Consider the following 16,135-nt stretch of genomic DNA (forward strand, 5'->3'; position numbering starts at 1 on the left):
ATTTCTACCAATATGGGAAACAATGAGTTTTGCATATTTTTTTATCCACAATTGAATAGTTCATTCATTGGCATTCCCCTGGGGTTCCCACACCCCTAATTTTAAGTTTTGTTTTACACCACCTTGGTGGGGTGTGGGGGGGGGGGGTTGCAATAAAATGTGCTTATCAGCTGTCTTTGTTCAAGTAAGTGAATTCATTCAACAGAATTTAAGAATAACCATTAATTATTAAAAACTTCAGTGTATCAAAACCTTCTATGTTATTCTGACAAGTGATTCTCAGATGAATGAAAGCACCTTAATGAGCTGATTTTCTAATAAATCAAAGTAATAATGCCATAGTAATTGGCAGTAGGCAAGGCTGTATTGTATACACATAATAAAGATCCTTATTTCACAAAAATAATGGTTAAGATTTGTTTATGTGGCTTTTAAAAAAAATTGCTTGGCTTCCAAAACAGGATTCCACAATAAGATGTTGAAAGAGCTCTGTAAAGCTGTGGTTGGACTTCTTAAATCTGTATACAGCATTCTTTCAAACACAGATATAGATAGATATTTGTAATTAGGCAGCACCCTGTCTCCTAGTCAATCATTTATTGGCCATCTGGAAGCAATAAGACTCATTTTTGTATTATTGAGATAAGGACAGACTCTTTAGTTACAGGGGGGAGAGAGAGATGAAATACAGTTTTGCTGAGGATTCAAAATCTTTATTCTTCTTTGTCACGATTTCAGGAGTATGACTTTAGAGTCAATGTAAGAATAAAGAATATTAAAAACAGTGACTAGATTTTTTAGCTTCTGAAAAAAAGTCTGTCTTGCAAAAGCGCAAGCAAGGTTATGTGTTTCACTTATAGCAGATCTATAGGAAAAGTAGAACATAATGAAAGAAAGAGAGCCTTACTTTGATCAAAAAGTGTCTGCTCAGTCTTTGACGTGCATGTTTTTCTGCTCTTTCAAAAAAAAAAAGATTCAGTACAAATTGACTTTATAAGTACAATGCACTTTGTGCAAAACTCACTAAATTAAAGTTCTAGGATTTAAAATCTACATTTGCCATTCTTCACCACCAATATATCATTTTCCTTTTCCCCAATAGTGAGTGCTCCCTTTTTGAGATGCCTTCTGTGCTAATCCCAGCAATAGATAACATTTTCCCAGTTATAAAAGATCCTCATTATAGCAAGATAATTCAGAATATTATAAAATTTATCAGTATTTTAAAATATATTTTTAAAAAAGTCTTTCTGCAAAGTAGCACATCCAGTGACACATTTAAAGATCAGCAATAGAGTTGCAACTGATGGTGGCAGAGTAGACAAGAGTCTGCGATTCTTATGTGGTGTGACACTGTTTATTGATCTGAAGTTCAAGTTAAAAGCAGATATGAATAGAATAGACATCTTTCATCATCTTAAGCACAGTCAAGGGGAAAACTCGCTACTCTTTGAACAAGAGGGATATAATTAGGGGCTTTTCTGTACATGGGTTAGAGGTGTGCCATTTCATGTCTCATTAAAGCACCAAGTATAGCTTCATTATATGAACATTTTAAAACTCATTTAGCCTAATTACAGCCTCATTGTCACAAGGAGCTTGGGGTTAGGTTTTTTGTGGGGTTTTTTTTAGCAGTTTGCAAATCCAACAAAGCAGATCTGCATTAATATGTTCAAAACAGTGCAAAAATATGCTGAAATTGTTTATCTTTGTTTCTCATTTGGCTTCAGGTACTTTGCATCAGAGACCTTGTCAAAATGTGAGATTTAGAACAGTGTGCTGTATAATAATAGAAAAATGGGATGCTTGTACAAAGAAAAGAGGTCACTAGAGACAGAGGAGAAGCACAGTAAGCTGTTCTAAGAAAAGAATAGGAGATGGGTACAAAAATGCAAGGACACTTAGTAAGGGCACAGGTCACTAGTGCATAGGAACCTCTGAGAATGAGAGTTGTAGGAGTGAAGTCTTTTTTTAAAGGGTTTTTATCTGAGGTATAAAGAAGTTGCTGTTAATGCCTTGCAAACAGTCGAGACACTAATGTATATGTTGTTGTTCTTGTTGTGTGTGCCTTTGAATCATTTCCAATTTATGGTGATCCTAAGGTGAATCTATCATGGGGGGTTCTTGGCAAGATTTGTTCAGAGCTGGTTTGCCATTGCCTTCCCCTGAGGCTGAAAGCATGTGACTTGCCCAAAGTCACCCAAGGGGTTTGATGACCAAGCTGGGAATTGAACTCCAGAGTCATTGTCCTACACTCAAACCACTATGCCACACAAGCTGTTTCAGTGGTTTCTTAATCATACTTTACTTACCAAATTTATATCTGGTTTAATTCCAACATTGGGACGCAAGATGGCTCAGAGTGTGACTGAACATTTAAAAAAAAAAATCACATATTAAAGGACAATTAAAAACACATGAAGAAAAAAACCAGAAGTCATCTGATAAAAAGCTGTAGGGTGAACTCAGTTGCTAGCTCTGCTAGCACATATCCAATGAACCAATGGGACTTACATGAGTGCGTACTTTAAAATCCTATTGATTTAAAATAATGTACTCTACTTGCCACTTTCTTTAGCTCTAAATGCCTAGTGGTAATTCTGAGCATGAAATAAAACTTTTCAAACATAGTGCGTATAGTTTATGGTTTTCTCCAGCAAAATGACCTCCACAATATGCAATCTCAGTATTGTACTGCAGAGATGTATTCTTTCAGTCCATAAAGATGTATCTCTTTCGGCAGGTCTTTCCAGACTAGGGCCCATTATAAACAGGCACCCTAGGATGGACTCAGTCCGTGCTAGGGTTAGAAAGGGGCGTCTCTTCCAGACGCCCCTAATCCTAGCATGAACTGAGTCTGTAACAAATGGCGGCGGCCGTTCCACATGGCCGCCGCCATCTTGAAGTAACGGACACTCTGCGTCCGCATGTCATGCCCCAGAAATGACGCTGCAAGTGCGCGACTAGCGCCTCGCGGTGTCTCTTCTGGGGAGCAAGAAGGAAGCGCGATTTCATGCTCCTTCTTGGCAGCGTCCGGAAACCACGCCGTTTGGCTGCTGCGGTTCCTGGACGCTGCAACCAGCGGCGGCGTGAGATGGCCCCTTCTGGGCCACTGTAATGCGCCTAGAATACCTTTGCTGACCTGCCTCCCCCCCTTCTCTCCTTCATACCCATCTTTATCTTTTACTCTACCCGGACTCTGACTGAAATTTTTAATTTCATTTAGTGTATTGATATTAATATTTTTAATTTTTTTTTTTGTTTATCCTTTTTAGGACTCGATTAGTTTAGTTAAGGGGGAGGGTTGGGGATTTGGAATTTTAATGCATTTCTCTTAAATTGTATGTTATTTTACTGCTATACTCTTGGATTCCTAAGATTAAATTATTATTATTATTATTATTATATTATTATTATTTATTATCATCATCATCATCATCATCATCATCAATGCGGTTTGGAAACAGCAATATTTTTAGTTTATTCTGTTTTGTTTAAAACATGTAAAAAACACCTTTCTATTTAAGATGCAGCTTAAGATTTAATAAAACAAAGCTTATATAGTAGCTGACTATTTGGCCAGGCATACCAAATGTCTCCCATTGTTGCAAAACACTAACTTGTGAGGAACCTGGCTCATTTTCCTTCGAAGGAAGTTTCATAGGATGAATCCAACCCCAAGATGTGTGCCCTGTACAGACATCCACAGAAGAAAGATGAGAGAACAAAGCCACCAGAGTGAGTCCTGCAATGATTACCAGTTGAAGAAGGATTTCCTTAAAGTAATCTTCCCCAAACTTTGGCCCTCCAGATATAGTTGCTAGTTCAGGAGTCTCCTATTCCTGAGATTTCAAAGACAAAACCTGAGACTTAGGGTGTATCCACACTGCAGAAATAATGTAGTTTGATACAATTTAAACTGCCTGTGGAATCCTAGGATTTGTAGCTTGCTGAGGTACCAGAGTTCTCTGATAGACAAAGCTAAATGTCTCACAAAACAACAGTCCCCAGAATTCCATAGCATTAAGCCATGGTAGTTAAAGTGGTGTCAGACTGGATTTTTTCTGCAGATGCAGCCAAAGTGAAGGGGTCTGGTGATGTCACTAGCTATAACACATTAAGCATCAAGCACAGATGCTTAGACAGCTTCATTTCAATAAAGAACATAAAACATAATGGCTCCCCCTCTGCACATTTGAGAAAATATGTCTCTGGTTAACATTTAAAGGGCTATACAGACTGCCCCTTTGGAGCAGTCTGCAGCCGTCCCTTTTTGCCCCGGGTGGAGGCCATGGCAACTGCACACCACAGCCTCCAGAAGGAGCAAAAAGAAGCCCCCAAAAGGGCTCTTTTTGCATTCCAGAAGGGGCACCATAGGCACGTGTGCGCACCATGATGACACCTCTTATGCACATAGCCATTTAGGCACTGCGCACAGCGAGTATCATCATGGCATGTGCCGTGTAGCTGGGCGCACACCAAGATGCCACCGGGGCGGCACAATGAGGGCTCAGAGCGTCCGGACGCTCAACCCTCACTGCACCTAGAGGCTGGCACAAAGTGCAAGTCTGTAGAGCCCCTACGTTTTCCAAGCTGTGAACTAAAGAGAGAGGGTTCTGCTTTTAACAATTTATGGGTATTGCAATCCAGCCAAAGTAAGTTTTCCAAGCTCTACTTTAAAGAGAAAACACCCATTTCCCCCCTGATTTTCACTGTCCATTCATTGTTTGTTAAAACACATAGGAGTAGGAGTCCAACCAAATAGAGACTAACATCTTCCAATCAAAAATAAAACTCTGTTTTCTAAATTCGGTTTTTATGGATTTTTCACATTAACTGGTGTATATGTGTGTGTGTGTGTGTGTGTATTGGGCTTTTTGTTTTTTTTTTAAAAAAATTGCATCCCATATCCATGCACATTTGTAAATTCATGAGCAGCTACTACAAATGGATGTCAAAAAGACATTTGGGGGGAATCGGGGGGATCACAAGGGTTTATTCTGAAGGGAAACCGATTTCTAAAAGAAATTCTCACTGCTGATCTGTTTCTGTCTGGGACATTGTCAGTCTTACTTGCTCAAAATGTAGTTCCTAAAGAGAATGGCCGCTTGCCAGATCTCTCCAGAACCAATATGTGTTAACACATATAGATTATGTGTCAACATGTGACTGACAAAGACAGTAATGATGATGTAAGTTACCATTGGACTCCAGGTTTATGTGTACAGAGCCTTGCTGCAGAGATTCCCCTGGGATCAATTCTAGCTCAGGTTTGGTTTATGAAGAACATAGGCTCACACGCTAAGTCGCAGCGCTGTTTTCTTCAGTTTGTTTTCAATTAAGATGGTCAGTTCTAAAAGAAAAGAAAAAAAACCAATGGGTTGACATCTCAGTAGATTAGTGAAAATAATTCCTCCCTTGTTATAAACCTGTAAATATATGTAAATCAGTACAAATGTTTTTATTTTATTCTATATAGAACTTTTATAAGCCTTCAATTAACAATGTTATCTCAACAACATAGAATATACAATATAATTAGGTGCATTTCTCTGTATAAAGTAAAAGTTATAATGTTCATTCTTGAACATATTTTGTTTTTCCTTCATTTTAGTTGTTCACTAATTGGAATGCTAGGTTTGTTGCTTGAAATAATCAATTGTAGTCATTCTAAGAAAAGTTGATATTTGTGTCTTGTTAGAATCTATGTTTAGAGTCTGAGTAGTGCCAGCATTCCTACTTAGCTATTAAGTTCATTGCTCTGTCCAACTTCAGCAGTAGGACGTGCTGTGTTAAATACTATGTTACTGAAGGGAAGAATGAACTATTTAATGCATTTTCTCAGCACTGCCAGATGTCCTGGAAAACTGTAGTTTTCAAAGAAGTTTTGCAGAGAGGGAGCATATTAGGATTTCTTTCCCACAAACTTTCTGATAATGGAAGGCAGGGAGGGGAGATGACCGAGGACTGAGGAAGCAATGGCTTTCCACAATACTCCCTTGGCTCCCCCATGAAATCATGAGGAAGATTGTCTTTACTGATGTTTTTGGATACTGTACTTGAGAATCCCCTTTCTCATGTTTTTGCCCCCTGACTCTGTTATTTTTTTGTATTTCCTATGAAACAAGTATCAGCAGGATAGTTCTAATACAGATTGATATTGTAGTAGATAATATGGTGTATAAGTTTGTTTTTCTATTTGTCAAGGAGTAAATTCTTTTATAATGGGAGGATATGTGTGTATATGATGACTTATAGAGTCATGCTATGTAATACATTTGTGACTTATAATTTATATTTTACGTGATGGCTATTGAAACTGTCCTAAAACTTTGTTTGTATATTAGTGAGGTATTAATAACAATAATAAATAATAATTTTTAAAAAGAATAGTTCTAAGACAATTTTTCTTGGGTTGTCCAGGATGGAATACACAGGATAAAAAAGGTTTTTTTATATAGGAAGTGACTTCCTTAATTACTCTTACCTAATTTCTTAGTTATTTTCTCAGGTGTGTGTGTGTGTGTGTGTGTGTGTGTGTGTGTGTATGTATATATATATATATATATATATATATATATCTCGGCTAGGCCAGATGTCTTGCTCCAAGGACTAAAAGGTGATATTTGTTTCCCAGGACCTGAGGATGATATTTTTGTTGCAGTCTTCCCTTTCGTTCCTGTGTGAACTGAACCAACGTCCACTTCCTATATCCAACACTATTTGAGCACACTTATGTAGCTTAGGGAGAGGGAGTTATATGTGGAACCTTTGTACATTTTATCATGAGTTTCCATTCAAATTAAAAGAATTAATTTAGTTGTGACTGATCCATTCATGAGTCTGCTCTTTGTTTTTGTTATGTGCCTTCAAGTCATTTCCAATTTATGGTGACCCTAAGGTAGGGTTGCCATATCCCAGGTTCTGCTGGGACAGTCATGGTTTTTAACTGTTTTTGAATGTCCCGGCCAGGGTTTGGAGCCAATCCTGGCTCTCTCCTCCTCCTCCTCCTCCTCCTCCACCACCACCACCACCACCACCACCACCACCACTATCTCCTGCTGTGCTTTTAGCACAGCTGCGTTGTCATGCAAGACCTAGCTGTGAGGTGGCATGCAATGCCCCGAAGAGCAAGGCCTCTATGGCAAGGCCTCTTCTCTAGCGGTGGGGCCCAATCGGCTTCCTGAGGCCCTGTGCAGCAGGCAGTGGTGGAGGAGAGGCCTGCCGTGGCAGCCTTCCTTCCTGGGGCTCTGCTGACAGGCTGAGGCCCCACATGGCTTCATCACTGCTGGAGAAGAGGCCTTGCCATCGAGACCTCCCTCCTCAGGACCCAGCCATCTGGCTGAGGCCTCGCATGGCAGGCAGCAGTAGAGGCCCCGCCCTGAGCCCCCCTGAGCCCGGCAAGGCCTAACAAGGCAGGTAGGCCCTGAGGATGGAGGTTGCCAGAGCAAGGCCTCCTCCAGCAGCAGCAGAGCTACGCGGGGTCTCAGCCAGCCGGCTGGGCTCCAAGGAGACAGAGGGAGGCCAATACAGCAATGAGAAAGAAGTTGATAGCATGGGTTTTCCTAGACTGAAGTCTGCTTCCTCAGATGCATTTAGTCTCAGAGGTGCAACAAGATCTCTGTATCTTTGAATTCTTCTTCCTGAGATGTATTTTATTATATTTGTTGTTGTGGGCCTTCAAGTTGTTTCCAGAGAGGAGGAACTGGATTTGAACCTTCTCTGCAGGAAGAATGTCAAAATCTCCTCCATTTTGAGCTAAGCATGGATTTATATTAAATGTTTTTTGTAAATAATGATTTATATTAATTTTTTTCATTAAAAATTATTAAGGTTGATGGCTTTTAGTTGGTTATGTCCTCCGTTTTTCTTGGGCAAGTGTTGGCCCACATTTGTCCTACATTTGTCCTACATTTTGCCCTACATTTTGCCTTGTTTGGTGGTAGCAAATTATGGCAATCCTGCCCTAAGGGTTTTCAAAGGGTTTTCTCAAGGTCAGGGTCACCCATTGGGTTTCCATGGCCAAGCAGGGAATTGAACTCTGATCTCCAGAATCATAGTCTGATGCTTGAAATATTACACTACACTGGCTCTCTAGGTCTGCTGTATGTAGAACAAAGTTTGGATTTAATCCTTAGTGTTTGTTTAGCTCATGTACCCACCACTGGGGGAAAATGTGATGATAGTGAAGGATAAATGATAAAGCCAGTATAAGATTAACTACATTTCTCTCCTATATACTGAAGCTATGTTGGTGTGTGATTTCAAGTTGTTTCCGATTTATGGAGACCCTAAGACAATTGTACAGTGGGAGTTTCTTGGCATCAATCTGCAGAGAGGCTTGCCATTGCCATACTCTGAGGCTGAGAGAGAGTGACTTGCCCAGTGGGTTTAATGGCTGAGCCAGGATTCAAACCCTGGTCTCCAGAGTCATAATCCAATGCTCAAACCACTACACCATGCTGGCTTTCTGTTGTATAGTTTCTCCTGAAGCTACACAGTTGTTGTTTGTCATAAAAATAAAAACTATATCTCACAACACTGTATAACAGCCAATCGTTATGCATTGCTAAATCTCCTCATTTAAGATTATTCCAGTTGATCCCCAAGCTTTTTCTACTTCCAGTGCTTTTGTCCCACGTAATTTGTTGAAATCTCTGCCAGTAGAAGATTTGAAGAACCCTTGTTGTGGTCATGTCTGGCATTTCATACTTATGAGGATAAGACTTTGTAATACAGAATAAATGAGGTTTAGCAGTGATTACCCGTAACTCAGATTTCTAAAGAACTTTAATCCAATGCAAGAATGAGAGTGCTCAGGGAAGAAATAATAAAGTCTATTCATTTATTCCATGTGTAACTGAAAGAAAATGGATGCATGGATGCATGCATGTTTATCTGATGGTGGGTATTGGATCTGGGGGTCTTTTTACCTCACCTCCCCTCATCTATGTTTGTTTGTTTGATTTTAGAGCCTAATGATGCACCCCCAGTTCTCCTGATTGCAAACTCTGATACTATAGAAGTACTCTACATAAATGGAACTAGAGCATCTACTCTTGGCTCTGTGAAAGGAAATGGAATTCAAACGCTGGATTTTATATACAACAAGAACACAATTTGTTGGATTGAATCAAGAGAATCCTCAAATCAATTGAAATGTATTGAGGCATCAAAAACTAGAATTTTGACAGATGAATGGATAATTAGCACAATTCCTTACCTTCACAGTAAGTATTCACTTGTTTGAGAAAAGTAGCTTCTTTAGCATAATGACAAAAAACTGTCTTTCCAGCAAGCTGCTATTCCTTTTGATAACAGAACTGGTGATATTATATAAAAAATTACAGTTGCAAGGTTGTTTTAAAATAGTGGTGTGTACTAAATAACAAAAATCTAGATAAGTAACTCTTTGTTTCTGTAAGACATTTGGAGACAAAGGTTGTATAAAGAATGAGAAGTTTAACTATGTGCAGTGAGTATTCTAGACAGTTTATCTAAGGGGGAAAGGCCAACTAGACAGTTGGCCTTTCCCCCTTGAAAGAGTTCAGCGCTTAGAAGACTACTTTTTCTGAAGTAATTTCTTCCTTTACTTACTACAGTGTTTTTAAAAAAGTAACCTGTTCCATTGCTGAGATGGAAATGTTAACTTGTGGCATTACTTGTTTTCCTGCTATTTATTTATCCTTTATCTTCTGATGTTATTTTGAGGAGGTGGGAGTTTAGGAATGAAAAGAAAACTGGTAAAAAACATAAATTCAAAATACTTTTTAAAATGTCCTTAAAGGTAAATTTTGATAATGACTAGCAATTTATTGCAGTAATCAAATAACACCCCGCTTACTTGTTGCGCTGCTTCTGATATAGAATTTGCTCCTGTTACAAAACAAACATGAAGATTAAGTAGCTACACAGTGCAACATTACTTGTAACTTTTTCTTTCCAACTGGGAAAGGGTGTGCTTGTTTGTCACTGTTATGAGTGCTTGTTTCTTATGTCTATTGGTAACAGTGGCTATGATGGTTTAAGAGACCACAGTTCATTCCCACCAGGAGAGTAATATGATTCATGGAACAACCAAGAGCATTTCACTGAAATTTTTGAGATATTGTCAAATGAATGTGTTTATGACTGAGGCAGCAATGTTTTGCTACTGTTTAAAGAATGAACTGCATGTATTCTAGTTGTTAGGAAACCATATACAGGATTAAATGGTATTGAATAAACTGGCTTAACTGAAGGTATATCCGCTTAACAGTGTTTGAGTCCTGTCTGCACTGGCCAGGATACTTAAGGGACAGCTTGGACATCCTGGCCCTGGAGCTGCCTTGACCTTCTTCCTTTACAGAGATCAACCTTTCTGTAAAACTGTTAATTCACTTCCAGACTCAAGAGTCTTTTCTTTTCACTAATCATCTTCATTTCTCTCAGAATAAGCCAGGGTTAAGATTTCTGTTCCAATCAACCACTCCATGGTTACAATGACACCATCAGATAGCAGTCATTCTTGCATTGCTGTTTTGTAACACCCTCTAATTGCTTGCTCCCTTCTTTAGGAAAATAATCATGTTTTCTCTCAGATCTCCAGTCATTCTTTACATAATCCACTGGATGAGGACAAACAAGTTGAAACTTCATCCAGACAAGACAGAGGTGTTCTTGGTCAATCAGAAGGCAGATCAGGGAATAGGGATTCAGTCTGTGTTAGATGGGGTCACACTCCCCCTGAAGACACAGGTTCACAGTTTGGGAGTACTCTTGGACTCAGCTTTGAACTTGGAGGCCCAGGTCTCTGCTGTGACCAGGAGTGGTTTCACACATTTAAAACTTGTGCACCATCTGCACCCATTCCTTGAGACACCGGATCTGGCCATGGTGGCACATGCCTTGGTTACATCCCGTTTGGACTACTGTAATGAGCCTTTGAAGAGTGTGCATAGAATCATAGAATCAAAGAGTTGGAAGAAACCACAAGGGCCATCCAGTCCAACCCCCTGCCATGCAGGAAATTTCAGTCAAAGCATACCCAACAGATGGCTATCCAGCCTCTGTTTAAACATTACAGAGACTGCACAATGCCCCTGCTGAAAGAGCTTCATTGGCTGCCAGTTTTTTTCTGGGCACAATTCAAAGTGCTTGTTATTACCTGTAAAGCCCTATGTGGCTCAGGTCCACACTATTTGGCAGACCGTATCTCCTTGTGTGAACTGGCCCGGACTCTTAGATCCTTTGGAGAGGCCCTTCTCTCTGTCTCAACACCATCACAAACACGGTTGGTGGAGACGCGGGGAGGGCCTTTTTGGTGGCTGCCCCTAGACTCTGGGACTCCCTGTCCAGGGAGATCAGAATGGTTCACTCCTTGATAGCCTTCTGCTGGTAGGTTAGGACCTACCTGTTCACACAGGCTTTTAAGGAACTGTTATAAGGACAGGCTGAGATGTTGTACCATTTCAAAAATTTGATACAGTTTATATTATTCTACAATATTAAAACAGATAATTATTAAAAGAATAAAACATATTTTAAAAAGATAAAACTATATATATGTTTTATTCTTTTAATAACTATCTGTTTTAATATTGTATAATCTTAATTCCTTTTTAATGTACTTTTTTCTATGTTTTTAATTGTACTGTGATTTAATGTTGTGAAGCTGCTCTGAGTCCTAGTTCTGGAGAAAGAGCCAGATACAAATAAATATAATAAATAAATAAGTTTTAATTTTGTAATACATTTAAGCTTTTAAAGAGTCTAAATTTTCAAAGTTATTGTCCCTTTAAATTCTGTGCAACTCTCTTTGGCCATGATCTGAGTAAAACCCTAGGTTTTTTTTTAAATACAGTCTCATTAATAATTCTATTTTTAGTAATTTGTTTAGTCTCTCTTGATTATCTCAAAAACAAGGACAACTTATGAGGCTTCACACCAACGGCTGGTCTGAGGATTTCTATTTGATTTGATCTATTTGATTGACATTTTTGATATTTATTTATTTTTGTTTCCTTTACAAAGGCTGAAGCCTTAGGAAACTTAAATTACACCATGTTTCCACTTGGAAGTATGTGGATGACTTTTGTCCTAGAATGTACTCCTGATTTTTGACTAGGTTTTTTTCTGCATAGAGTTGTATACTATAAATCCCCAAAGTTTGCACAGATATTTAAAAGCTGTTTTATATATTTGTTATTATTGCTGGTGCTTCAGACTTACTAAGTCCTAAGTAACTAGATACCTTCAGATTGGGCTTCTGTTCTGTTCTATCATAACTGAGATACACCAAGAGTTCCTTCTTAAAGTCAGTGAATCATGTTTCAACATTAAAGTCATAGAACTGGTATTCTCAGAATTAACTCACTACTCCTATTGCTTCCACATTTGGAGGCCCACATAAGTTGGAACTGGGAGATTTTAGACACAGAAGAAGATCTACAACAGATACTGCATGGTTTTAGTGAGTTAAGAAAATAGAAATGGTTAAATTATCTTTACAATCTGATTTCAAGTACTGGAGACTTCAGAATATGTCAGCTTACAATTTAAACAAACAAGCTGCATATTAAATAGAAAAGAGTTCTAACTTTTGTTTTTAAACAAAGAATAGCTTTAAAATGGGAGGAAATATTTTCTGCTTGAAATGAGAGATAAGGGTTTTTGTTGTTGTTAGGAAGCTGTAATTGTCTCAATGAATTTGAACAGTTATTGGGAAATTAAAGAACTCACTATAAACAAGTAGAACAGAATGAATTTTGGCATAGACAGGTTCTTAATTTGTTGTTTTTCTGATTCACTTTGGGAACAAAGTCATTCAGTGTTTTGAAGGAATCTAATAAAAGCAGTGGGGTCAGAAATGTATGAGAAGGTTGGACTTCCCTATCACCAAGTATAAGCGGTTCATTTCATCAACATGTCACAGAGCTTTGATGTGAAGAGCTATGCATTCACCATGACTGTTCAGGAGCTTTTGCTTAAGTCTGAATATTCTTTGCAAGTGTAATTGCATAAAAACTATGTCACACCATACAAGCAAATATAATGAACTAATTGGAGAATACCTGGGTATCTGTCATTTTGTGCTGTTCCAAAGTCAATCTTTCTGAACTCCCCCCCTTAAGTTATTTTCCACAACATGCATCATCATATTCTTGAATTCTTTCACCTAAATAAAAAGGATAACATTATTTCCAGTGTACTTCAGTGTGAAAAAAACTCAGTAATAATTAAAATTAAAGTGTTCTCCTCCACACCTTTATTATGAATGTAAGCTTTGCAATTCAGAAAAGAAATTGATTGTAAGGCAAAGGTAGATGTGGGGAAGGAGGGGATATGTAATGAACCATTGAGATCAAGATCATGGCTCAATAGCTGACTCCTGAAAATGTTTAACAAAGCAAGAAAACCTGGATATGTAACACAGAGCTAAAATGAGTGCAAAATTAGCTCATTATTTATCTTGAAACTTTCTCAATAACTGAACAATGGTCTGTCTTCAGGTCCTGTAAAATATATTTCTTTTCACTGTGATCTTAATAGCTAGAAACTAAAAAAAATGCCTGGTTAAGTAGGGAAAATGCATGGAGTCATTTAACATTTTTGTCACTTTTAGATCAGACAGACTTTTAGGTCAGTCTGCATCAGACAAAATTAATTGATTTAAATACATAGTTGGTGCCATGATTATCAGTCTGTTGTTTCAAAAGACAGATCAACAGGTGAATGTAGATTGAGCATACTCTTTCAGAGCTATTACAGAAACTTCAAAGATACATAACTTCTAGAAGCAGATCAAACCAGAAACAACCAGTGTTTCCCCCCTCCCTTAAAAATCCCATATCGAAAGCCCAGAATATCTAGTGCTGTTGCTCAGAGAAGTGAGCTTATAAAATTTCAAAATACCACTGAGGCTCAGATTTCTGAGAAAGGAATAGACCATAACATCTTGGATTCTGTACATTAACGGGACCTGAGAGGTAGCTGCTTGTTTTACTGCCTTCGCATTTCATCTTTTTATCTCTTTAAAAGAGATATGGGGCCTATACTCAAATCCATTTAATTCAGACAACACTGAATGCTTCGGGGCTCTGCTAATCAAAGTGGTAGTCCCTGGACTCCAAGATACTGGTTGTAAGTCCCTGGCAGGTTTCCAGGTAAAAATAAAATATTGTAACCAGTGGGCAAAATATGGTGCCAGTCCCTGGCCCATTGGGGGGGGGGAGGAAAAGCCAACCTAAAAATCACTAATTTATAGGGTCCAAATTTTTCACTAAATTTCATCTCAAACTGTAGCAAAGAATACTTTCAGCAATTTTCTCCCAGCTGCATGAAATTCATCACAAATCACAGTTGTGACGGCTATTCCCAATTCAGATCTTATTCTGTCCAAAGTCTGCATGTGATTGTTCTGTGCAGCAGCATTTTCTGTACAGAAACAGAATAATATTTCAGTGTAAAGTTATTAATTCCTGCACAGGAAATGTTATGGTCTATGTAAATCAAACATATGTGAATTTTACACATAGCAAATCCCCTTTCTGCATTGAAATACTATTTTTCTGGCACAGAAAATGCAGCTTTCTATGCATTTCAGCCATGTGAAAATTGAACACAGAACAAATACTCAATTACAGCAGAAAACATTTTCCGTGCAGAAAATGGTGTTTCCTGCATTAAAATTGTTATTTTTCTGCACAATACAGCCACAAGCCAATTTTGCACAGAATAAGCCCCAAACTGCAAAGATTCTTGTTCAGTCTAGGATTCTTCTCATCAGAGTTTCTTGAAACTCAAAAATTATGTGTTTTGGACATTTTTTTTTAATATATTGTAATATTCTTTCCATCCCCACTGCTTTAGTAGACAATATTATGCACCTGCTCTCTTTCCTGTCTCCTTATCTCATATGAAGGGCAGGCAAGCAGGCAGGCAGGATAATTTTTACATTACTTCAAAGTACTTGAAACAGGAAGAGTAAAGAAAGAAGAATGGTGGCTATGCCATTCTCTGACAGTATATGAGAGTGTACGATACATGGGCTGATATCAATGAAAGTCGCACTTATGGAAGTAGTATGAGAATATATGTGTGTAATATACACCAGCATCCAAAGGTGGAATTATAGAATATCAAATTTATTTATTTATTTATTTATTTATTTATGGTATTTATACCCCGCCCTTCAGCCCTAAAGGCTATCAGAGCAGCTTACAATTATTATTTTAATTAGACAGTTCCCTGCCCTCAGGCTTACAATCTAAAAGACATGACACAAAAGGAGAAGGGAATGGTGGTGGGAAAGGGGTGAGGTCCAGTGGTTATCCTCTCCCTGGATATTTTATATTTTCCCCTAAGTGCCCAATTGTATTATATATTATTTTAACTTGTTCCCTTTATAGTCTTTGGACTGAATCAGTCCTAATTGCCATCATTGTGATGGATATGATGTCAACAGTCAATGATAAGAGTTGTATTCTTGGTTGCATAGCAGTTTTCAGTATCATCCACCATGCTGTCCTTCCAGATCACCAGCAGTGTATGGACAAAGGGATTGTTTCATGCTACTTCAAGTTTTGCCTGTAGTACAGGTTTCAGAAAGTGGTGCTAGGAGATTTTGTTTTGTTTTCTTTGTTATTAGTCTGCAGAATTCCACAGACATGCATTTTGTCCTCTGTGCCATTTAACATCTACCTTGACCTTTGGCAGAAGTCATTAGAAGATTTAGAATGCACGGTCATTGGTATATAGCAGGGGTGTAAATAATATTCCCAATTATTAATTTCCTCTTTGAAGAATGGGTTTCCTAACAGCCACCAAACACTGTCAGGAACACTAATTGAATGGCAATACTTTTGTTGCTTTGCTTTGCTATTTGTTTCTCCTGGAGTAAAAGTCCCAGCAGCATAGCACTTCTCAATTGAGAGTTCCAGGTGGGGTGAAATCTAGCAAATCTGGCATACAATTACTCACAAAACTCAAGACAACCCTTTTGCTTCCCAGCCAGTGTAAAAATGGCTGGGAACACATGAGGAAGGTCTATACAATGCCACATCAAGTCTCATGAGAAGAGGGGCTCTCACAAGATCTATGTACTTCTTCAGGATCACAAATCTTGCCGGAATTCTGACACTCATGCAGATCCTGT

At 38.4% G+C, this 16,135-nt stretch overlaps 1 protein-coding gene across 6 annotated transcripts in view; it reads left to right on the forward strand.

The window, feature by feature from the left end:
• LRP1B (LDL receptor related protein 1B) overlaps positions 1-16,135 on the forward strand; it is a 1,051,820-nt gene that overhangs the window by 583,151 nt on the left and 452,534 nt on the right. For all 6 annotated transcript variants that reach the window (XM_042437575.1, XM_042437584.1, XM_042437621.1 and 3 more), the window contains one exon: positions 8,973-9,230. In XM_042437575.1, the coding sequence (XP_042293509.1) occupies positions 8,973-9,230 (258 nt within the window). The remainder of the gene's footprint in view (positions 1-8,972; positions 9,231-16,135) is intronic.

This window comes from Sceloporus undulatus, chromosome 1, assembly GCF_019175285.1.
Source record: "Sceloporus undulatus isolate JIND9_A2432 ecotype Alabama chromosome 1, SceUnd_v1.1, whole genome shotgun sequence".
NCBI classification, from domain to species: Eukaryota; Metazoa; Chordata; class Lepidosauria; order Squamata; family Phrynosomatidae; genus Sceloporus; species Sceloporus undulatus.